This window comes from Podarcis raffonei, chromosome 17 (genome assembly GCF_027172205.1).
Source record: "Podarcis raffonei isolate rPodRaf1 chromosome 17, rPodRaf1.pri, whole genome shotgun sequence".
NCBI lineage: Eukaryota > Metazoa > Chordata > Lepidosauria > Squamata > Lacertidae > Podarcis > Podarcis raffonei.
In genome coordinates, this window is record NC_070618.1 from 15366850 (window position 1) to 15393152 (window position 26303).

The 26303-nt window shown below is 41.7% G+C and overlaps 1 protein-coding gene across 2 annotated transcripts in view; it reads right to left on the reverse strand.

Annotated features, from left to right (window-relative positions):
- The window catches only part of KIAA1958 (KIAA1958 ortholog), a 78975-nt gene that overhangs the window by 51507 nt on the left and 1165 nt on the right, over positions 1 to 26303 (reverse strand). For both annotated transcript variants that reach the window (XM_053371664.1, XM_053371663.1), the window contains exon 2: positions 11937 to 13101. In XM_053371664.1, coding sequence (XP_053227639.1) covers positions 11937 to 13077 — 1141 coding nt within the window. In that variant the 5' untranslated portion in view covers positions 13078 to 13101. The remainder of the gene's footprint in view (positions 1 to 11936; positions 13102 to 26303) is intronic.

The following is a 26303-nucleotide window of genomic DNA, read 5'->3' on the forward strand; positions in this document are numbered from 1 at the left end:
GGTCAGCATTGAAGAGCCTTAATGCAATGACTGATGGAGCCTGGTCCACTGTCACCCAGTGAGCTTCATGGATGAGCAGGGATTTGAAACCTGGTCTCCCAAATCTAACACTCTAACCAATACACCACACTGACTCTCAGTATATTCCAGCACTTATATAGGCAGGGTGTCAGTGGCACAGTACAAGAGCATATTATTACATATTCCTACAGACCATCAGTAGTGCAACTTCACAGCAACACAAGACCTGATGCAAGAAATTTCCCTGCCTTTGACTCTGCAGCTTGGAAATGGACTTTGAAGTGATGACAGGCAGGCATTTACCTGCCTCACCCGTGATGTGACATACAATATTGGGGGTGGGGCAGGTGGGTGTGATTTGGGGATAAAGGGCCTTGGGAGCCAAATTAAGACCCCTAGAGGCAGCAGTGGCCAGGATGCTCCCAGATAGTCCTCTGTAGGGTTGTTAACCTACTTGCTCTAGACAGGATTCTGAGTCCTTGGAATCTCCATGGCAGACAGTTATGCAAGGAGTGAATGCATTCCTAGCATGAAGCTAGTGCCATATAGGGACACTTGTACCTGCTACCCTACTATATATCTTTTTTTCCCCGAGTGAATTTTTATTGTTTTCCTTACATATTCTTTTCCAACAAATTGTAATAGCACCATACATTCCCTTTGACTCTGCCGAGCCACGACCCCCCTCCCTCCCCACAACTGGTATATTTATCCTCTTTCCATCACGCACATCATTCTCATATTAGTACTATTATACATTGGAGGTGTTATGTCAATCCTGCTAGTGTCTTGACCTCTTTACAATTCTTCTTTAAATATTCAATAAATTTACTCCAGTTATTTTGGTATCTTTGATCTCCCTGGTCCCGGATCCTCCCTGACAGTTTGGCAAGTTCTGCATATTCTGTCAACTTCGCCTGCCACTCCTGAATAGTTGGTATATCTTGTACTTTCCATCTTTGGGCCAGAAGGGTCCTCGCGGCAGCTGTAGCATACATGAACAAATTTTGATCTTCTATTTTAATTTCTGTTCCTATTAAGCCTAATAGACACACTTCCTGTCTTTTGGGGAAAGTATATCTAAATATTTTTTTGAGTTCATTATAAATTGATTCCCAAATTTTTTTTACCTTATCGCAGGTCCACCACATATGGAAATAGTCGCCATCTGCCTTTTTACATTTCCAACATTTCCTATCTTTTTTCCTATACATTTTAGCTAATTTTACTGGCGTCAAATGCCATCTATACATCATTTTTAGCAAGTTTTCCTTTAAAGCCATGCATCCTGTAAATCTCAAACCCTCCTTCCATAATCTTTTCTACGCATCCAATTCAATGTTATGCCCAATATCAATTGCCCATTTTATCATTGATTCCTTTACTTCTTTGTCTTTTGTATACCATTCTAGCAATAAGCTATACACTCTTGATAAAATTTTATCTTTACAGTCTATTAACTCGATTTGGAATTTCGATTTTTTGTCTTCGAACCCATTTCTCTTTTTATCTTCCTTTAATAAGTCACTGATCTGGTGGTATTGCAGCCACCCTGTTAACATCTTTTCAATTTGGTCATATGGTTTGAGCTTTATCCCTTGGTCTGTTTTTTCTAGTAATATCCTCATATGTTACTCTTTCCCCTTCCATGTTTACTTTTTTTTGTTGTCAGCACCTCAATTGGTGATATCCACCACGGTGTCTTTCTTTCCAGGAGGTTTTTATTCCGATCCCATACTTCATATAAAGATTTCCTGATCACATGGTTTAGAAAACCTTTATGTACCTTTACTTTGTTGTACCATAGGTACGAATGCCAACCGTATCTATTGTCATGGCCCTCTAGATCTAATAGGTCAGTATTTTCTAAAGTCAGCCAATCTTTTAACCATACCAAGCATGAAGCTTCATAATATAAAGTCAGGTCTGGTAAATCAAAACCTCCTCTTTCTTTCTTATCTACTAGTATCTTCATTTTTATCCTTGGCCTTTTCCCCTGCCAGACAAATTTCGCTAAATTTTTTTGCCAATCCTTAAATTGTCTTATCCCCTTTACCACTGGTATTGCTTGAAATAAAAATAACAGTCTAGGTAGTATATTCATTTTTATCACAGAGATTCTGCCTAATAATGACAATTTTAGTCTGCTCCATATGTCCTTATCTTTCTTAATTTCTTTCCATACCACCTCATAGTTGTCCTTGTACAGATTTATATTTTTTGTTGTCATCCAAATTCCTAAATATTTTATTTTTTTAGCTATCGCGATTCCTGTAATGCCTTAAGAGAGAATATTATGAATATTATGAAAATGATATACAGGTGGTACATGACCCCAGGCAAGCTTGCAAAAATCTATCATTTGCCCGATAAGACCCAGGGAGCCAGTGCCCCTCGGGATCTCTTCCCGAGGATCCGAGGGCTGCGTAGCCTTCGCGAAACCTCTCAAATAGCCCCCACACCACTCGAGACCCCCCGGAGGGTTATCTCGCACTTATCATGTCTGCAGTTTCCGCCGGAAGCCGCTACCCTACTATATATCAAGCCACTGCCCAACACAGATGCTTATCTATAAATGGGTTTTCGTATTATCATGATCACCTGGATAGCTCAGATGACTAGAGCATGGTGCTGATAACGCCAAGGTTGCAGGTTCGATCCCCATATGGGACAGCTGCATATTCCTACATTGCAGGGGGTTGGACTAGATCAGGGGTAGACAACCTTTTTATACCTACCACCCACTAATGCATCTTTTTGGATGATAAAATTTCCTTACCGCCCACCAGTGCTCGATGGAAGGATTGAGCTTGTGCCATAGAACCCTCTAGTGCCCACCTAGAATCCTGAAACACCCACTAGTGGGCAGTAGGGTCCAGGTTGACAAGCCCTGGACTAGATGATGCTCAGGGTCCCTTCCACAATTTTATTATTCTATGTGTTTATCAGTAAAGGGTCTTCCCTATCATGCATTAAATGATTGCTTCCGTGTTTGGGGGGCATGTGGACAGCGTCGCCAGCACAATTCCTGATTGGTAGGGTATGGCAGCATTTCCAGGGATGCAGAGGGTGCTGTTTTCCTGTTTTTCTTTATTACATACCACCCTTCATCCAAAGATTAAAGGGTCATTCACAGCATAAAAACACAAAACGTTCCGGTTGGGTGCCTTCCCCCTTCCATGCATAGGATATGGTGGTAATTCTGTCAGTGTATCTCCTGGTCCTGACATAATACATATATAGAATTGTTCTGTTAGTGAATTGTCTTGTACCCTTCGTTATTTTACATTTTTCAGTTGTCATGTTATTCACAATCAGCATGGCCTGTTGGTCTGAATAAACTACGTCAATTCCTCTACAGAATGATTCTCCAAAATTTATCATTTCCATTGTGTGTTTTTTTCATAAATAACCATGAAACATTGTCAAAGGCCTTCTCTGCATCTATAAACACCAGCGCCACTTGTTTTTCATTCCTGACCTCCAGATATTCTATAATGTCAATTATATTCCTTATATTGCCTTTCATCTGACAGCCTGGTAAAATGAATTAATATGGTGTGTCAGCATTGCATAACATGTGGGGAGAAGGATAAGAGGAATTGGTACTGATTTCAACCTTGTTATAGAGTATATAGCAGGCCTTTCCAGGGGTGTTTCAAATATAAGCGATTTCACTTAAATGCACAGTGCCTTGGAACATAACCCCTGCGTAAATTGGGAGTTGCCTCTACACTACATGCTTTATGCCTGAATAGGGCAGACGCATATTGTTGCCATCGCATCCAGTCTGGCCTTGGTAATGTGATGCTACAACTTTTGTACAGGCCTCCTAAGTAGGGCACTAAACAGAGAAACAAAGAAAAAACAGAATATGGAATAAATATTTTATTACATTAATCATAATAAGCTGTGCTGTATTCCTAACCAAAGAATATTCTTAAATCAACTTTGGAATGCGGTTGTAATTTCAGGCTTAGCAGAACAAAGCCACAAGACTGTAATTAATATAGTAAATCACACTCTGGAGTTTTCTGTAGAACCTGACAGTACTCAGGTGATATATTGCTTATAAGAGGGTCCACACAGTTCTTAGGCCCTAAGCAGGATTTCTTATATTATTATATTGCCAAAGGTAGTGAATCACAGATGCTCTGTTCTGATTTACGTGTTATATCCACTGGAGATGTAAAGATATAACATGTGAGCTATTGCTGTCAGCTTCTAATAGTGCAGAGAGAACTCAGACAAACTGCCCAGGGAATCTCATTTTCATGGTGTTCTCACCTTGGAATGAGCATAGCTACAAAAAGACTGCTTTTACATGAATGTTCCCGTTTCCTTTTCAAATTTTGCATCAGATCAAGTTTCTGACTTTAAAAAAATAATGTGCCTCCCGTTCCCCCAGCTTGCATTCTTTCTGATTAGGCACAATATGAAAACTTAGAAACCTCTCCAGTGAATGCTGTTGGCAATTTGGGGCGGGGGAAGGGGGTAAAGCCTTGCCAGGAATAAAGGATATCCAAAATCAGGAGCCATTGCCATCAAGATCAGGCAGATACTTGTTCGTATCAGCAATTTCTGAATTTCCAGGGGACCTATTATTTATTTTATTTAAAATATTTATAGCATGTCTCTCCCTATAACAGCTCTAGACAGTTCACAACAAAAACCCAACAAAAACACAACAAATAAAGATCTGGAAGCAGAGCAGTGGGCTACTTTTTCATTGGTCAGCTGAATACCAAAGCTGCACTTTTTCTGGAGTAGATTCTAATCTTTAGTGGGTTTATGAACTAGGGTTCATAGCTTAGTGGTAGATCTTGTGGTTTGTATGCAGAAGGTCTGAGGTAAACTGAAGCACACCCAAGTATGGCTTCAAAGGACTCCTGCCTGAAAGTTGAGAAAGCTGCTGTTTCATCATTGTTGATGATATTGAGCTAGCTCAGGGTTTCCCAACCTTGGGTCTCCAGCTGTTTTCATACTACAATTCCTATCATCCCTGATCACTGGTCCTGCTAACTAAGGATGATGGGAGTTGTAGTCCAAAAACAGCTGAAGACCCAAGTTTGGGAAACCCTGAGTTAGATGGAACAATGGTCTGACACAGCATAATGCAGCTTCATACATTTATATATTTCTTAATTATCTATGCAACCAGGAGTATATTTATTAGCAATGTTTATCCTCACTTTTTTGGGACTTGTTCGCATTTGAGCTGGATCTCACTTGGAATCCATGTTTTCTCCATTCAAATTCGACTTCATCAGTCCACACACATGTTGATTGTGGAAATATATGTCTGTGAACATCCAAAACATGTAAATTGGTGGCAGTCTGAGTTTCATAAATTGTGCTAGTGAACATTGGCCATAACCATTACCCCCCTTACCTAATTAACTCTGGACTTGGCTCAGCTTTTCTTCTTCATACATACTTGCTGTTAAAGGGCAGTGTTTGTGCATATCCCCAACGTAATTGTGCAATGGATATTTTTCAGCTCGTCTCCCTGCTCCCTTCCTCCCATAATTGTTTCCGGACTCTTAATAGCACAAACCGAATAATTAAATTCTGGAGAGGAGGGGGGAATCACCTCAGATGTTTTTAATTCATCATTTTGAAAGGGAGACATTTACGATTGCCTTATGTTATACATAATCTGTTTTGCTGTGTGGTTTTCAGATGCCTCCTTGCTTTCCTGTAATAAATATTCACACTTTTGTTTAAGCCTAAAACTGGCAGTAGGCTTGTTGCGTGATTTAGTTGGGGCTTCATTGTTTGACAGCTATCATAAGCCAGAAGACAAAATGCAGCAGAATGAATATATATGTTTGTGTTTATGTATATCTGTGAATGGAAGCCAAAACAAACAGCATATGCATGCACAGCTGAAGTGAGAATGCAAAGACCAACCTTTCTGACTCTTAATTTGTTTTCCCAGAGTTGCAATTAAATCAAGTGAGCTTCACAGGACAAACCCCAAACAATACAGGAGACCGGGGAGCAGCGTGTCTATTTGAATTTCTATGGAGCCAGACTACAAAGCAAGAGGAAAGAAAACAGAAACTTGGCACATAAACATATCTGCTCTAGCAACACCATGTTGTACTGGGTGGGGAAGACAAATGCTCTGATTGTTGGGTATGGGAGCAAACAGTTGCCAGGGTGCCATAAGGAAATCCCAGCACACAGAGCTATACATTTTTCTGTCAGTACTTACTGGCAGTAATATAAATAGATGGACACCATGATAGGGACAGCATGATAGGGCAGGGTGGGGTGGGGTGGGGTGGGGGATAAAGCAAAGATCACCAGTGCAAGGAAGGAGTGTAAAGCATATGATTTATAATTCCTTTTCTGCAAATGAATCTGCCAGCACTATCAGCTTTGCAAGAACAAAAACAAAAATCTGAAAGTTCATTGCAGAGGAAACAGTATGCAACAAATGAAATCTGAATTCTTCCCATCTGCCCTGTGAAAGGGATGTCACATATTTTAAATTTTAAGCATTGCCTATTTTAAGCATTCTGACTTATTACAAATCCACAGAATACAATCAGCACTCTCCCAGCTAGTTTTCCTGCCTTCACCCTGCCCAATGAACAAGTAAGTATTTCAGGGTTTGCAAATATCCTTTGATTTTGATTTTTTTTTAAGGTGTAGAACTGAGCAGGGCTGGATTTAGGTTTGATGAGGCCCTAAGCTACTGAAGGTAATGGGGCTCTTTATATGTCCAGCTGTCCTTTGTCAACAACAAATGGCCGCTGTTTTTTGTGTTGAATATATGGTATACGGTAATTTATGGATCTAATAGGTATCGAAAGCCGTTTGCACATAACAAAATATGTATTTCATCAAAGTAATTGTTGAACTTATCTTATATTTTGGAAATGTACATCCAGGGTTTAAAAAAATTGGGGGGGGGGGCAAGAGAGTGGCGCCCTAAGCTATAGCTTGTTTAGCTTATACCAGAGATGGCCAAACTTGGCCCTCCAGCTGTTTTGGGACTATGACTCCCATCATCCCTAGCTAACAGGACCAGTGGTCAGGGATGATGGGAATTGTAGTCCCAAAACAGCTGGAGGGTCAAGTTTGGCCATCACTGGCTTATACGTAAATCCGGCACTGGAACTGAGGCAGAAAGATGGCCAGCTGTCCTACATTACAGAGGAGAACCTTCTATTGAAAGGTCATCAGAGTACAGTTCTGTACAGGGAGCCCTGTATTTGAAGGCCCAGGTTCAGTTTAATAACAAAGAACTATAGGAAGGATGACCAGCAGGAGCTGGGAGTTGCCCCCTAACAGACAGCACAGAAGGCTGAAAGGCACACAGGTCTTCCCCAGAAGAGAGAGAAAATGTACTGTGCTTTCTCTTTATATTATAGCAATTACTTCTAAATATGCACCTATGCTTATAAATTAGCACATGCAAATTGGTGTTCTCTTTTGTCTGTTTTTTTTTCTTTAGTGTTGCATTTCCTCTTTTTGGGCAGTGTGCAGGTAGCCACAGGTCTGAACTCATATATACCAACTGTTTTTGTAGCTAACCCTGTCCCAACAGCACACTACAGTACATTACATTAAAGCCACAAGAGTTTGGACATTTCTCCAACTGAAAATGGTGTGCCAGGAGATCATGTTATATTTAGCTCAGCAGCAGAGCTAGGCTCCATTTTTTATGCTGAATGGCCAGTGGCCTCTGAACTCCTCTTTATTTCAAGCAGGAAAGAGAGAGAGGGCATCTGATTAATCCACAACAGTAGTTTAATTGTTCATTTGACCACTTCCATCTGGATGTGACCCTAGAGGCTATCTGCAGAAATCGCCTTAGCCAAGAGCTATAAATTCTGTCATGTAAAATCAGAGCCCAATTTGCCGTAGTGGTTGAGAGCTCTGAATCTTAAGTTAAGGTTCTGTAACTTTCTCTGCAACGCATGTATGCATGTATGTTTTGAAAATTCGTTTGTTAAGATTTATGCTACAAAAAGCCTAGCCCAGTCCTGGGGGCTTAGGATAGATGATATACGGTACTTCTATCAATCATGCAAGCAAGCAAGCAAATTTTCACATCACTTGTGATCAGCAACTGGCATCAAAGACGCAACTGGCCCTCATGCAATGGAAGACAAAACTTGTGCACCTTTAGTGGTTATACAGAAGAGGAAATTTCAACAGATGCAACCTCTGTTGCCCCAGCACATTCCAAATCACTATCTAGTGGTGCACTCAGATAAGGACAGGGCTTGTTCTGTACCTGAGGAATGAATAGCAGTAGGGCTGATTTACCACATTTTGAAATAACTAATACACATTCACATCTAAAGACAGGGGTCCTCATAAGATCATTCAGTCCGGTTAGGACAGGGCCACAAGATCATTCCACCCAGAATCAAAAACTACCCTAACGGTACCACTGATCACGTATGTTTGAACATCTTTAAGTATCTATTTCTCCAGCCAACATGCTAGTTCTGCACACTGCATGCATATTATTATGAAATATTAATTGGGCCCATGTACAAGGCAGAACACGGATGGCGCTGTGGGTAAAACCTCAGTGCCTAGGGCTTGCCAATCGCATGATCGGCGGTTCGAATCCCCACGGCGGGGTGAGCTCCCGTCTTTCGGTCCCAGCTCCTGCCCACCTAGCAGTTCAAAAGCACCCTTAAGTGCAAGTAGATAAATAGGTACCGCTTTATAGCAGGAAGGTAAACGGCGTTTCCGTGTGCTGCGTTGGTGCTGGCTCGCCAAAGCAGCTTCGTCACGCTGGCCACGTGACCCGGAAGTGTCTCCGGACAGCGCTGGCCCCCGGCCTCTTAAGTGAGATGGGCGCACAACCCTAGAGTCGGACACAACTGGCCCGTACGGGCAGGGGTACCTTTACCTTTACCTTTACAAGGCAGAAACCACTTTCCTTTTTTAAAAAAGAAAGATGTCACTGTTAAGCAGTGCTATATTGTTAAGTTAGTATATTGTTAAGTCACTGTTAAGTCAACTGTATTGAAAATGTCCCGCAATTGTATAAATATTGTTGAATTTAAGTTTGAATGATGTTAATGATGAAAAATTGAAAATAAAATTTAAAAAAGAAAAAAGAAAAAATAGTTATTATGAGGCATTAAAAAGTAGGAAATGTTCACAAGAAATGTTCTTTGCAATCTTGTCTTTTTCATAATTTAATTTTAAATATATCAAAAGGAAACTTGGGGGGGGGGAAGCCTATCTGAATCATGCCCCTGTTCTCAAACCACATCTAAAATCTGCAAGGTAAGTTGTCTATGGTTTACATACGCATAGCGCTAAAGGACTGGAATATGAAGGATTCCCTTTGGTAAGTCTTTTGAGTAGAGAGGATTGCAAAGGACAAAATTTAAACCTGTGTTTAAGTTTAATATACTTTTTGCTGAATAGATAACCAAGGTTATAAAACTGGTGAACAAGTTTTTATTTTCAGCACTAAAAGGTTTATAATGGACTTTGGCTAGCCAGACTTCTATTTAGGATGGATAAACTTTTTTTACCATTAAAGGATTGCAAGGTCCATATAAAAGCACTCAACAGTTACAATGAATCACTATTTATTCAATAAAATCTAAGTCTTAGCAACATTCAGATACAAATACTCTTAAGAAATGTTCCCTTTTGTCGGCAAATAAAGCACCTACTGTTTTAAACATCTCACATTTTGCTGCTAATTGTCTGTGCACAACAAGGGAACTATATACAAGATGCAGTATTAAAAATACTGTTGGTTCAAAGGCAATAAAACTTTTAGAAGGTTCCGACGTCAAGTTGCAACATTAAAAAAAACAAATAAAAGCAAAGCACATTTCAAACTTCACTTCATGACATTCCAAAACATAGAGAATGTTAGACTGAAACCAATTGTGAAATAGTTCATAAAAAGGATTTCCAACAAGAAGCTAAGAAGAAAACCTATTGACCAGGCAAGAGCAGAAATCTAGACTCCTAGCATATGTATCAGATTGCTTGGCCTAATACAAATAACTTATAGAGCTTTCCAATCACAGCTCTGTTCCCTTCCAAGCCTGAAGAGGGCTTTGGGACCAGAGCATATATACAGGATAACTCACTAGGCTAGACCCCAAGCTTAAGCCATTGAAGTCCTAGATCTACTGATCGACAAAACCTACAAAATTTTGGATTAACATTCAAATTGTAACTTCATTAGTTTTAACATGACAGGGGTTGATTTTGTTTAATGGATTAATACTATAGTAGCCTTTTTTTTTTGGAGTGGGGGACAATAGCAATTGATGTCAGTTACAGCAACCCTTAAGTGCTGCTGGGTTGCACTTAGTTTATACACTGGTATCGCTCAACCCATAGCTTTTGATCTTCAAAAGTCAAAGTATGAGAATGAGACCCTCTTCCTGTACTGTATAGTCCCTCTTGTTCCTTAGAAGAGCTGAGCTGGGGTCCTGCTTGGATTATGCCTGAAGTCTGACAAGAGGCTATCACTAGCCTTCTCTGTAGGAGCTGTAGAACTCTTTCATCGTGGAGTTCCCTACCAAGTCTGGTTGACTCCCATTTGCCCTCCATGAAATGCAAGGCAGTTCAGGAACAGAACACGATCTGCCCACCACTGCCGGAGGTTGCCCAGGAACTAGCCCTGATAAAAATCCCTCCCTTTCAGAAGGCTCACCTTCTAAGAACCAGGCATGTGTCCCCCTCCACATAAGAGACAATTTATGATGCAGCGGCTTGGCCCAGCCATTCTGCAGAAACAAGCCCCACTGAAACACTGGGTCTTACTTCCATTTAACTGTATTTGACTGTCATGGCGCATTGAAGTCTGTGCCATGGCATGGTAAACAAACCCCTTTAGTGATCTCTTTGTGAACTACCTTTGCAGGAACCATCATACTTATTCTTTACCAATATATTAACACATTTTCTTCTTTTTTTAATGTGACCTATACTCAGTGTTTCCCCCCCCCCCCGGGGGGGGGGAGTGCTAGCACTCACCAACAAGCAAGGGGAGGAACCAGCAAACGGGGGAGGGGTGTGGCCTGACACCAAGGCTGGGAGGTAAAGGCGGGTTAGCTGATTGATGCTACCTTGCCCACCCACTCACCTACTAGAGTGCTGCTTCCCAGGTGAAGAGGCTTTCCCCACCTGGCTTTGTGAAGGAGGTGGCAGGGCTCTGGGGTCCTGTCAGAGCATAGCACCTCCTTCCTTAAGCTGGGCAAATGCTTCCCAGGCTTCGGGAAGGAAGTGCAATGCTCTGACATGGTCCAAGAGCCCTCCCTCCTCCTTCCCTCCCCAAAGGTGGCGGTATTGCATACTGATGCGTACCACCAGAGAAAAAGCACTGGCTATAATATGATCCATACTTGCACTAAAACTTTTACCTTCAAATAATAATAATAATAAATTTTTATTTATACCCTGTCCTTCCCAGTTCAGAAAACCGGGCTCAGAGCGGCTAACAACTAATTTAAAATACTTAATTGATGCAACAAAAAAATAGCATAAAATACAGTATAAAACATGAATAACAATAAATTCAGAATTCAAAAATCAATTTAGGGGGGAAATCCATCCAATAAACATTGATCACCAGGGCTAGCTGGATAAATTAGTCCTATTTGGGCCAGCGAGGAGACCAGGGGAGAATTAGCTGTGGGATCCCAGAGCATGTAATCTTCATAAAAAGGGGAGGGGGAGGGAAGGAAGGGGAATAAAAGATCAGGCTAAGTTCAAGTTGAAAGCCAGGTGGAATAGCTCTGTCTTACAGGACCTGTGGAAGGAAGTTAAATCCTGCAGGGCCCTGGTCTCATGGGACAGAGCATTCCACCAGGTCAGAGCCATCACTGAGAGGGCCCCATTTTAAAATACCCCCCCCCAAAAAAAACCCAATACATCATGAGAAGCATTCCAAGTATTGATACCTGGTATTGTCTGTGCCATTGGCTCTGTGGTGATGGCGGGAGCTGTGCTTGGGTGCTGCTGACTGGAGCTAACTTCTGGCTCTGTGCTAGCAGAAGGAGACAATGCTACATCGCTGGGAACCTGATTTGGCACAGGCTGGAGGGCATCTTCTGAGGCTGCTTGCTCCTCTTGCCCAGGGAGTTGCAAGGCTGATAAAGGAATGCTTAACGGCTTGCCAGCATTGGAAGTGCTGGCAGGCATCTGCAGGGCTGCCTGAGGGTTGGCGGCCAGGCTGCTACCAGGCCCTTTACTTGGAGAAGCCAGAGTTACTTTGGGAGGCTTCTGGGAGGAGGCAGAGATGTTCTGCAACTCATATTCAGCAATGAGTGAAGGTGGCGAATGAGGGGTGGATTTAGATGGCACAGGGTAGGAGGCTGCTGGGTGAGCTTTGGGTTTCGACATCTGTGTTAAGGACAACGCAGGGCCGTCGATGCCGCCGGTGATCTCTGCGTTAGCCACAATGTAATAATCCTCGGGAAGTTCTTGCTTGATTTTTTTGACGGACACATTGCTGCTGTTCTCGTCGACGACCTGAGAATGGGAGCCTGGATGGAACGAGGAGGTGGCGCCCGGGGCTGGCCTTTTGCGGGAATTGGTCTGAGATCTTTGAGGGTGAGGTTCAAAGTCGCTATCTTCATCTGTCACCGAGGACTCACAGACCATGTCAAAAAGAGTAGCTTCATCTTCATATTCCTCCACGGTTTCGTCTAACTCTGAGGGCTCACTGCAGTAAGAGAAATCACAGGACTCTCTGGTTCTGTTGCAGTCCAACTTTGCTTTCCCTGGCCTCCCAGAGTAGCGTTCCACTGGGCTGGCTTGTGTGTCCGAGGGCATGCCCATGAGGCTGGGGCTGTCCGAGTTGAAGCTCCTGTTGTCCTGGAAACATACTCTTTCCTGCGAGCCTGCTCTACAGGTTGCCGTCAGGGGCCAGTGATAGGCATGGCCTGCGCTGCAGCCCCACATAGCTGTCAGGTTGCCATGTGAGCCCTCTGAAAGAAGGTGCTTCAGATTTGGAATGAGGGTGCATATGGTCCCGTGGCTGTGGGCCCAGCTGACCAGCTTGGAAAGGTTTTCGGAAGAAGTGTGAAGGCAGTCCTCCATGGTGCAGGCTCAACAGCTCTGTTCCTAGAGGAGACACAAGAAAACTTTACACTGCAACCAAAGTTTGCAGTTGAATTTGACTTCACATTTTGTGTGTGTGTGTGTGTGTGTGTGTGTGTGTGTGTGTTATTTATGTTTTCCTTGCACAAAAAAACCATGTGAAATAGTAAACGCAGTAATCAACAAGTTTTAAAAGGTATTTCTCAGCAAAGCCATTTACTTCTGCAGAGATTCAGTTTTAGTTGGTTAAGCATTTGGATGTAGAAAAGATATTAAGGATCCAATCCATATGTCTTGCTCAAGGCTGCAGTCCTATGTAAATCCACTTGAAATCATTGTGGCTTGCTTCTGAGTAAGCATGTTTGGACTCGGGCTGCAATTCATGCTGTAATCAAATAGGCTTAACATGCATCTAACTAAGGGCATGACCCTATCAAAGTGAAACAATTTTAGATCACAAATTAGGCAATATATTAGCTCCATGTTTGTTCCCTTAAGTGCAGAAACTGATAGGGATCAAAACTCTAGCATGAGGGGTGAGGACTTGAAACCTCTATCACTCCCTATAGCAGGGCTGCCATATGGCTGGGTTTCCCCAGACATATCCAAGATAGCGTCCAGGTGGAATTTCCGAAAATCACGCAAGTGTTTGGGGAAACCCGGACACATGGCAACCCACATTCTTTTAAAATAGCTCAGAAACTTCAAATTTCTTCAAAGTTCAAACTTCAAAGTTCAACAACTTTTGTGTCTGAATTTTCACTTTTTGGAATCTGGCAAAATTTTCAATTCAGATTGAAATGCTTGAAGTTTGCATGTTGGGTGGCGGGCAGAATCCCAATTTGCTTTAAGGATTAACCCCCTCTCATGCTATGCTCCATGTGGAACAAGGCAATCCCACAAGTAAAAATGGAAACTGGTTATGGCAATGCATTCTATGGGGGGCTTCCCTTGCACAGTTTCCTTGATGGGTGTAAGGAGGTTGCAGTATGGGACATAGCTGACAGAGACCAATAACCCAGGGCCCTAACACTGCGGTCATCAAAGGGGCCAGTTTAGTGCCCGACACAGTGATGTCCTCAAGTAGCACTCCAGCTGTGGTAGTCACCATGAAGGCTTAAATGCTGCCTTTGACCTGGCACCCTCCTTTGGCCCTCCTAGATTCTCTTTCTGTTCGCCTCAGAAATGGTGGGCAGGAACATCTGGTTGCTCCCCATCCTGTTCAACTTTGTCACCTTGCCATGGAGCAAAGAAAGCCTTGAGCTGTCTTCACCCTTGGCCTCCTACTTACATCTGCCATAGGCACACATCGCAATCTCATGAGAGTTCCCTGGCTCCTCAAGAGGCTTGCTGGACTTCTTAAGGAAGAGTTGCATTTCTGCTACCATGGAAATGGGGGCTCCCCATCCCTCACTTGTGACCTTGAAGGATTCCACAGCTCCTTCAAGGAGCTATGCATGCGTTCCTGCTCCGCCATTTCTCCTGATGCATGAGAAGGTCGGAGGATGGGACGATCAGGGAAGTGGAGTCTGGATTGGCTCCACAGAGGATGTACAGGCACAGTCCTGGAACAACATTCCTAGATCTCTGCCACTTAAGTGAATTGCTGCTTTTCATTCCTATTGGGATAAATGTTGCACCTGGGGATAATGTTGCAGTAGAGGCTGCAGGTGACCCTTGAAGGACTGAAGGGAACAGAGGACTCAAAATGTCAACCTCTTATGTGGAGAGTGACTTGTAGAAGGACTATCCAATGAAGATCTCACTTTCACTGTTGGGGACACCATGGACAGATGTAATACACAGACACACAGACACACACACCCTCTGCACACCTTATCTATCATAATGAGAACACACTTTGAGAGAACATCATTTTGAGGCCAACTCACATAGTGCTTAGTACAAATAAAATAACATTGTAGTCCCAAAATATTTTCCTTTGAAGCTTCTCAGCTGCATTTTATATAGAGTTCTTTGCTCTTGTGAGAATTAATTACTGTTCCGGTTCAGTTTTATTGCCTCACACAGTGCAGCAACTGTTTGAAAATTCGTGCTGCCTCTATTTATATACAACACAACCATAACTGCAGGTTAATTTGGGGGGGGGGGATAAGTTGCTTTGACGGTGTAATGGCGTTAACAGAAGAGGATTTTAATACTGGTGTTTTGCTTGTTTTTGTTTTTAAATCAGGAGAGACTGCTGTAGCAATGCAGTATCACCAGCAGGTGATCTAATAAACAGTGAACCATTTTTATTAATATATTTTGTTCTTTCCAGTTTACTGCATTTTAATGAAGGATTTCATTTTCCATTTGCTTAAGCCATAGCACAGCACCACATTCCTTCTAGTCATCTACTACCATTCTGCTACCGTTGGCAAGTCTTCTGGGGGGAAAGTTGCTTTGCCAAGTATAGCATGGCAAGACTTCAGCTACAACTGCCTGCTCAACAGGTGCTGAACAGACTGCAAACAGATTGACTGGTAAAGTGCATTCTGCCATCTGAAGAACACTGAAAAAAGCCCTGAGAATACACACAGTGAGCAAGTACCTTTTTCAAACTGTTTTGGGATAGTGTGTGGGGTGGAGATGAAGGCTGAAATCCTGTGCACATATACCAGTTTAAGGTAGCACTGCACATGTATCACCAAACACCACTACCCTTTCAACCCCTAGCAGAAAGTTACATTGCACCTCAAAGAACCAATTTAGGGTTCATGATTGCACTAAAACAACAGTTCAAGTTTTGAGCCTGCCTTTGTGCAGAAAGGTAAAAAATGCCTGTTCTGCTTCCACTACCAAAAAAACAGTATTTAGTTGATAGTGGCATCAGATGTCTGCTGAACATTTACATCAGATACAATAAATAATACACACCTAATGAAAAATAAAATGCATTTTATTCTGTGACTGATTTCTTGAGATTGCACAACACTCATTACTGTGTTACAAACTGAATGCAACTCATCTGACCAAACTCATAACTGGAGAGTGAATTAAACGTCCTTACCAGTAATGCTATTATATGTGGTGCATGTTTATCTGGTGCTGCCTCTTCAGTTTCCTCTCCTAAATGTCTGGAAGATGTAAAAGCAACAGAGTGTACTATACCACCCACCCTCAAATACTTTCCAGTAAATAATTGTAATGAATGAATGACGTGGAAACGATACGGTTGTTTTTCCTTTGCCAACCTCCTGAAAACCCTGTCTGAAGACAAAAAGAAACTGTTTCTCTACTAAATATATATTATAACTTGATTTCCACTGCTCTGGTGCTGTATGAAACTCTGTACATTACAATTATGTGTGTGGAGAAAATGATATTGGTGAATTAGCTTTCAGAATTTACTATGCACTTTCACAGCTTGAGCAGGCAATTAAGGACAAAGCAGAACAACATTTGAATAAAGTCACATGCTAAAGCAATGCCAAACCCAGCATCTGTAACTGAAACTTGAGTGTTGCGTTGAGTTAATTCAGTATGAAAGTGTAACTTGAACTGATAATACAATGTCTTATATTCTACATTATACCAGATACAGTCGTACCTTGGAAGTTGAATAGAATCCATTCCGGAAGTCTGTTAGACTTCCAAAACATTTAGAAAACTAAGACGTGGTTTCCGAGAAGGTCCTGCAGCCAATCGGAAGCTGCATCGGATGTTCGGGTTCCAAAGAACGTTTGCAAACCAGAACACTCACTTCTGGGCTTGCGGTGTTCGGGAGCCAAAACGTTCAACTCGCAAGGTGTTCAACCTCCGAGGTACGACTGTATACTATAAGAAAATCCCTTCTAGATCAGACCAAATAATGATCTAGTCCCAATATCCTATGTACCAAAGGGAAGAAAGAACTAAGTCTTCCAGCATACTACTCAAACTCTTCCTTACAACTTGCCAGCATACTGAGAACTGCTGTCATACTGCTCAGGTTAGTGTTACACTACGTAAGCTTTAACTTCCACTAAGAGCCAATTCAGCTGGTGAATACCAGTAGAACTGTAGCCAAAAAGGGGCCACTGAGAAACAAGAAGATACCATCATGCTTGAATTAAGCCTATGGTTCGTAAAAGTACAAAAAAAATGGTGGTTTGTTTCACTCAAAAAAAACCACAAAGTGAAGCCAAAGATTGTTCTTGGGTTTCCAAGCATGCTATGGTTCACTTAAATGTGCAATGATGCCTGGTTCGGATCCAACCAAGGGACCACAGTCTGTCACTCCTACTCACAATAGGTAAAGGAATAAAATGGGAGCAATCTTCGCATTCACAGTAAAGCATTAACTATGGTTTAAAACGATGTGCAAACTGGGTCATAAATTTAGTATGCTTTCATCTCATTTTTACTTGCGACATTTCAGTTTCGCAGCATGGCAATATCACTGTTAAAAAATACTTTCTGTCTGTCCAAAAGCTACATTCAGCTGAAACAACATAAACAGAACGATTCTGTTAGTAGCTGAGAGAACAGGTGGCAACAGAATTTGAGATATGTGGGGTTTTTTAAACCCAATGGTTTATCTTTATGCGGTCAACTAGCCAGTACAATACTGGTTACTTGTCTAAGCAGTGAAGTCCAAAAGGGTTTAGTGAATTGCAAAGGATAACCTTATTTTGATTCATGCATTGCTTCAAGAAATAGGTGGCTTCTTGTTAAAAAGCCAAAATTGAATTTCTCCCTACTCCCTAATTGCACTTATGCATTTTCACACTCGTAGTTTTTAGGGGAAGACCTACACTGAGCAATTGGTATAGAAACAAAATATTGACTTGCCTTTGCACCTGCACATTGGCTCTATTCCATGAGTAGGTAAACTAAGGCCCGGCCCAATCGCCTTCTAAATCCGGCCCGCGGAAGGTCCAGGAATCAGGGAGTTTCTATATGAGTAGAATCTGTCCTTTTATTTAAAATACATCACTGAGTTATTTGTGGGGCATAGGAATTTGTTCTCTTCCCCCCCTCCAAAATATAGTCCAGCCCCCCACAAGATCTGAGCAACAGTGGACCAGCCCCCTGCTGAAAAAGTTTGCTGACCCCTGTTCTATGATGTGCACACTGGCCAGGCCCCTCCTCTGCTGGCCAAATGTTTGCCAAGCATGAGAAGGCACCCTCTGCACATTCTGATTTACACACCTAGAGCATTTCCACCAAGGGGAAGGGTTCCTGTTTGGCCCCAAATACACCACATGGAGAAGCTAGCAGTCACAAGTCACACAGTTGGTAGATACAAATCCACTGCCCGCCTCAACATAAACAGAGGTGTTTATTTTAGTCTGCCTGTTCAAGAGGCAATGTTGTCATTTGCCTGCCCCTCGTATTAGCTGAAAGGCATCACTTTTCAGAGACAGGGAAAGTACCTTCCTGCCATTAGATCCCTTTTGGGGAACAACCAATCACCCCAGGCTTATTAAGCAACCAATCTACTTAATAAAATATGGTCACCCAGCAGATATACAGTGGTACCTCAGATTAGGTACTTAATTCGTTCTGGAGGTCCGTTCTTAACCTGAAACTGTTCTTAACCTGAAGCACCGCTTTAGCTAATGGGGCCTCCCACTGCCACCGCGCCACCGGAGCACGATTTCTGTTCTCATCCTGAAGCAAAGTTCTTAACCCAAGGTACTATTTCTGGGTTAGCGGAGTCTGTAACCTGAAGCGTATGTAACCCGAGGTACCTCTGTAATAATACCATCTTTATAATACAGTACTAGCATTTCTGTTTGGCCTTGGCTTCTGATTAAAGTGAACAGATTTTAACCGTGCTTCAGAAATTGTACATATGCACACAAGATGTGTCTGTAAATGCAGGTGCAGCTTGCTGAAAAGGGCTCAATTAAAGTGTAACATGTTTCTTGTAAATTAAGACCCTGTTGAATAACAACCTCCCATACAAATGTTTCTGTTTCTGTATTAGAGCAAAGCTCTACTGCTGTCATGCATAGTTGGTTCAGAAAACACAAGCTTGGCATAATGGAGTATTTGTCATGCCAAAGGGAAATATAAAAATAAAATTCCACTTCGTACATTATCCTATGCCAGAGAGTTCTCTTTGATTGCACCCAGAAGGTGGCGAACCTTAATTTTCTGCAGATTGGTGTATTAGAATGCAATGCAATGCTTCAGAATAGTTTATTTAGCAAGACGCTAGCTGGAACAGAGGCATGGTGAGAACTGCAAACAAATTTGCAGCAGGGAGGAAACATGACATAACTACATATATTTTGTTGGAACTGCGTGGATTCCAAATGCTATGTCAGAGTGAAAAAGGTACTAAACCTATGGCAGTTCTGAACCCATACTAGGGCATTCCAAATCAATGTAATTGCTTGCAAGCATATGAGCAAATATTTTTTCACCTTCGCTTTACAGAGGCAGTAGAATTGGCTCCTGCCAAACAAGACATCTGTTATCCAGTTTCATTCAGGATAAAGCTACTGATTTCGCATGCATTACTGAAACCTGGCTGGATGATAAGGAAGACCACATCTGGCCAAACCAGTTCCAGTCAATATCCAACCCAGAACCATCACAGAGAAGGACGAGCAGGATATAGCATCATATCACCCTACAAAGATACTACCACTTTGCCAAGTATCCAGTGCAAAATGCAGCCAGTTCATCTGTGACTGTATGTGTGGCATTGTAAATTAGGGACAAGTCAGGAATTCTGACACAGATCGCTGTTGAACTGATTATTACCTAGTAAAGGCTCCCAAATCTTTGTAAGGATGGATGGCTAATTTGGATGAACTCTGTCTCCTGAGACATAAAGGTTCAATTGGTTGCCAGAACATTATGTGGAAGCAGCTTCCTGGTTATGACAACAGCTGCTCTTTCAATAGCCTGACTGACCTGTGGAATGAGAAACTCTCTTACTGTGGATCTAATCTGTCCTAGGTACTTTTCTTGCATTCCTCTGCTTCTGGGTAAGTCCTCGATCTACTAAGATGCTCAAGTAGATGGTAGAAAACTTTAACCTGTACCAGGAGGAGGCAAGATGATGCACGACTGCTTCACCATACCATGGCAATGGTGATGGGAGGATCATTTTTTCCCCTTTGAACACTAATCACACAGGGAAAAAATGGATCTCAACTTGTGAGATACTGGCGTCTTTAGACACACTTTTAAAAGCAGTACCAGTTGGCTCGCTCAGGCAGAGGTCAACAAAAGAGAGCAGACTCAATCTCTCACTAGGAGAGTCTGAGGTCAGCTCTTCTGGGAAGCCAGGCAACCAGCACTGGCTTCTTCAGGCAGCTAGGTCCTGGTAGCCTCCCTGCAAAATCAAACTCCTCCCTTGGCCTCATCCCTCCTCTTCCTTTCATATTATGATTTCCAACCACACCTGCCTAGGACATTAGGTCTTCGCTTCTGAGAAGACTATTGCTCGTGGAGCTATTCTCCCATGGCTCCAGGAACACGGTCAACTGTGGAAGCTAACAACTCGCTTCCACTGCAACAGGTTAGCTGCTTCCTATGTCTTTCAGCCTTCCATCTTATTCTGCTGCCCCTATCATGCATCTTGGGCTATGTCAGGGAAGAGCTGGATAGCTTTTCTCTATGTACTTTCTCCACACTGTGTATCATTTTATTATCTCCTCTCTCTCTCACACACACAGTCCAACTATAAAGCCCAAAAAAGCATAAACCTTTCCCTGTACGCAAGGAGGTTAAAGCCTTGTATCATTTCAATTCACCTTCTCAAGCTGTACAATTTAATAACCTTTTTGAGATGAAGCAACAGGAACTGTACACAATATTCCAAATGTCGTTGCACCATAGAATTATGTAAAGGCATTAAGGCAGCAACAGTTTTATTTGCAACCCCTTTCCTAATAATCCCTCGCATGGAATTTGCTTCTTCACCCACCCACTGCCACACAATGAGTTGACATTTTCATTGAGTTATCCACCACTGAACTCACTGGGGTTAACTTCTCAGTAAAAGCACATAGGATCAGATTGCACATAGAAACTGAATCCAATGAATTATGAGCTTATTGTACTGCAGGCTTAGGGCGCATGAGCAGTACATATTATGTATGAGCTTATACCTTTAGATGCAAGATCTCTCAAGCAGAATAAATATTTTGCATTATTTACGCAAGAACTTTTATACAATATATCACTCTGTATATACCAGAAATATAGTCCCGTAGGTGGAAGATTTCCATTTTTCAGTGTAATTTATCTTTGATAGCATGTGTTTGAATAGTCATATAAACAAGACCTTGTACTCACTTCAAGACACAATTACTGAGCAAGGCAATATACACAGTTGCTAGCAGACTGAGCAACTCATTATGGAATCTGTGTAGTATATTAGTTACCAAGGAAACATACTTGAGCACAGATACATGATAATTTCTGCCTTACAGAATAATTCATTCAATATGGCTGATTTCCTTTTTTCTTTTACCCACAAAAAAAAATCAACATTTTGGAACAAAGGTCAATGGAATTATAATTAAATAGCTGTTGCTCCAAGGTCATTTTATGAAAAGTTTGTCAGTTAACTTTGAAGCACTATTACATAGGTATTGTAAGATAGAGTGCAGAGTACAGTGGCATTGTGCCAAGGATGCATGAAATATTTTTTTGTTTTTAATGTCTTTATCTTTATGTCAGTCAGATGGGCAGGGTACAAATAATAAAATTGTTTTGGTTATTGCTAATTTTTCTTACACTTTTGGCACAAGTCTCTAGAAAGGCTAACACTGCATGATGACTGTGTAGGGAAGGAGACGATTTTGCCCTTTTTGCATTCATAGGAGACAGAAGAGTGCTGCAAGTTCATGCATCTTCTCCTATCTCAGGTCATTTTATGTTGATCTTTAAACAAAAGTAATGGAACCACTGCAGTCAAGACGTGTCTCCTCTTTTGCATCTCTTTAGTCTGCCTTTCTCTTTAGCCAAATGCACATCGCTTTAGGGTAGAGAACTTTATTCAAGTTGTACAGGCATCCTTGTACAGCATCACTGCGGACCTGATAGAGAGGTAAAGGTAAAGGGACCCCTGACAATTAAGCCCAGTCATGAACGACTCTGGGGTTGCGGCGCTCACCTCGATTTACAGGCCGAGGGAGCCAGCGTTTGTCCGCTTCCACAGACAGTTTCTCCGGGTCATGTGGCCAGCATGACTAAGCTGCTTCTGGCAAAACCAGAGCAGCGCACGGAAATGCCCTTCCCGCCAGAGGGGTACCTATTTACCTACTTGCACGGAAATTACCTTCCCGCCAGAGGGGTACCTATTTACCTACTTGCATTTTTGGTGTGCTTTTGAACTGCTAGGTTGGCAGGAGCTGGGACCGAGCAACAGGAGCTCACCGTCATGGGGTTTCGAACCACCGACCTTCTGATCGGCAAGCCCTAGGTTCAGTCGTTTAGACCACAGCGCCACCCATGTCCCAGTACATGGATAGACAGGTCTAAAAAGCCCAGGACACAATTTTTTACAGCCCTCTGGCAGCTATGGTGGCTCATATACCAGAAGTAAGGCATTTAACATTAACTCTGGAAGTGTATACTTGATTCTCACCAAGCTAAGCCGCCTAGAGCAAAAGACTCCTAGGAGGCTTAGTTTCATCAGAATTGAATACAAAATTCCAGAGTTAATGCTAAATACATTGATTATTCTTTTTTTAAAAAATAGTATTTTTCCCCATATAGAAATTTACATTTACTCAACAATCATACTCCAATTCAACAAAACTAATCGCTTCCCACTCACCTAGCATCAATGATTATAACCCAAATTACATACAATTGTGTTTTAAGGTTCTGTCTTATCTAATTGCATCCTCTCTGACATGTTTCTTAATATATTCTGCTACATTCTTATGACAAATCCAAGTTTGCTTTTGCATAAAGCAGTAAACTACTCTCAAAGACTGGATCCTGTCTCTTAGGCTCATTATGACTAGTATGTAGTTAAAAAGTGGGGGAAGCTATGGCAACGCATCACATTACTATAACTTGTCGGTTTTCTGCTCAATTAAAATTTGCTCCATTGCTCCTTTGAAGAAACTAATTAAAGTAACATCAAGAGGAATTTTTAAAGCAAACCATAATAAAGTACATTTGATCACAACAACTTATGAAACGGTAGCAAAGTCAAGTGATTCTTCCAATCAAATCTGATACTATATTTAAAGACAGTGTCATTATACATTGTTTCATTTGTAACTATATTGTGTATTTTGTGTTTTTTATATTGTAAACCATCCTGTGATCCTTGGATGGAAGGCAGAATATAAATGTAATAAATAAATATATAACAATAACATATAATGTTGGAAGTGTTACACAAAGAGTTTTTGCTAGCCAAGATAGACATTTGGCAAATGGCTAGGCAATTATTTAAAGAATGTGTGTGCCATCACAAAAACTTTGATAACTTTAGGTGAGCATTATTTCATATTGTGCTGTTTTACTTGGACTTTCCATGAACCTTACAAGTAATTTGAGAACTCATAAAAGGTGCCCATCACTAGCCAAAAAGTAATCTAATTTCTAGCCATGCTAAACCTTAGTCTTCAGAAACAGAGGTCTAAACCAAAAACTGACATATAAGAGCTAAGCCAAACTTTTACACTCCGAATGCCCTTTTTTGCCTGATGAAGAATTCAGTGAAACTCAAAATTCTAATATGTCTTTGGACAGGTTGGTTAATCTAATCAAAGACAGTATCTCGTATGTTCTACAGCTGTCTGTTCTGGGAAATAAGTTGTGAGATATAGATGTAGTTACCAGAGTTTCAAATCAGTGATGCTGGAAGTTGGCTTGAAGAGCTGCTCAAAGCTTAGAGGAGCCAATATGAGTTCAAATAAAAGAAACAACCGAATGTATACCCCTAGGTGTATGCCAAATGAAGAAAGTGCTCTATTTATCATGGAAGAATCTACTCAGTGAGTTTGTCGTATTCTTTTCCTGCCCTTCCTTCAAGGAAAACAGAGCAGCATGCATAATGTCCCCTTACATTATACTCGCAGCAACCCTATGGTGCATATTAGGCTGAGATGTAAGTCTTCTTCAGGCATTAATGTTTCTGTATTCAGTTAACACGCGAAGAGGGTTGTGAGAATGAATGCACTAGCTCTGTTGCCCTCCACAAGTTGGAGGAGGGTGAAGATCTGACATAAGGAGCCTCCTTGAGTACAACTGTCTCCTGCTTTGGATCTTCACCAAGAGAGACAGTGATGTGGATCAGAGCAAGCGCATTCATCCCTGCCTTACTTGTTAACATGGAAACAAAATACCTGGAGAAGGTTATAGTCAATGGCCCAAGGTCATGCAATGAATTTGATGGGGGTAGGGGAGTTGAATATAGGTCTCGCTGGTGCTGGAATCCAACATTCTAGTACAGTTGTACCTACCTTGGATCTCGAACGCCTTGGATCCCAAACAAATCGGCTCCCGAACAATCGAAACCCGGAAGTGAGTGTTCCGGTTTTCAAATGTTCTTTTGGAAGCTGAATGTCGGACGGGGCTTCTGCAGCTTCTGATTGGCTGCAGGAGCTTCCTGAAAGTGTCCCAGATAACAAATCCATGGCTCATAAGATATTAAACAGCAACCCAAACAATGTAACTGTTATTTGCATACTTTTTTCTATTACTATTTCTATTTTCTATTACTTATATTGTATATCTAGTTTTAAAAGGCTTGCCTCTTTGCAATTAGCACATAAGTATGACAACCATCAGTTCAATAAGCTGCTTTACTTTTATACTACACTTCAGAGAGCCTAATAATTTAAAGCAATAGTTCTGTATTGTAAACAAACACATTAAATAGGATCCTGAATTTTAATCCAAAAGGATATACAGAATCAGTGCCAAAATGTAAATAAGACTCATACTTTTTTTCTTCAAAAACATACAAATATTTGTAGCCATGTAGAGCCCACAAGAATGAGAGCCACAAAGCAGATGAAGATACATTGTTTCATCTACTCTTTTTCTTTCCTTACTAATGCAACTTTACTAATGCAATTGACTCTTAACAATAGAGTCAATAGCAAGAGCTTATATAAAAACAACAAAGCTTACTGTGGAAATTTAAAAGACAGATTTATTGTGGCATAAACTTTGTGGACAAGAGCCCATTTCACCAGAAACTCTGGGCAAGAGAGAGAGAGATGACTTCAGAATTAGCGAAGGTGACTAAAATATGTGGAACTTGGGGGAAGGTGAAATTCTGCTAATCAGCTTTCATAGAAAGATATGAGAATATACTACATACACGTTTACCAACTACAGTGGTACCTCGGGTTAAGTACTTAATTCGTTCTGGAGGTCTGTTCTTAAGCTGAAACCGTTCATAACCTGAAGCACCACTTTAGCTAATGGGGCCTCCCGCTGCCGCCGCACTGCCAGAACACTATTTCTGTTCTCATCCTGAAGCAAAGTTCTTAACCCGAGGTACTATTTCTGGGTTAGCGGAGTCTGTAACCTGAAGCGTATGGAACCTGAAGCATATGTAACCCGAGGTACCACTGTATCACTTTTCAGACTGAGGGCACTTCCGGACCGTTGCAATTTTCAGGTGGGATTCAATAATTTATCAGAAAACATATATCAGGCTATGAAGCTAAAGTCCATGCTTCCCTTCTATTGCAGGGAAAGTAAATGTGAAGCAGAAAGAGAGAGAGAGAGAAGCAAGCAAGGAAGGAAAGCATTTTCTCCCTTCAACTTTGCTGGGACTCTAAGCCTTTAGTTTTGCTAGCAGTGCCTGGCTTTGACTTCTGCCATGAACACTGTAATTCTGTACAAGCCTACTCAGAAGTAAGCTTCAGGGAGTTCAATGTGTTTATAGAACTGTGCTTTAGAGGACTGTAATGGATGCATTTGCTACCAAAATCAACGAGGGACACCTTTCTACAGCCTTTCTGCTGTTAGGGAACAAGCCGCAAGCAAACGTGCGACACCCGGCAAGAGAAACGCGCGCGCGAGAAAACTTCCAACCAACTAGAGGCTCTACAGACTGGGAATGCTGTACCTCTCCCCCCGCCCCCCCAACACACACTTAACAAAGCAGAAAGCTTTTCCTTGTAACTATTCTTGCCCCCCCCTCCTTTCTGCTTCTCCTTTTCGTCTTTTTAGGTCAAAGTAAAGAAAGGCTGATTTCTGCACGACGAATTTCCAGGAACAGGGCACAACGATTCTCGTGTGCTGGTGCGGATCCGTATTAAACAGAAGAAGGGGATGAGCTCTTTCCGAGTGGG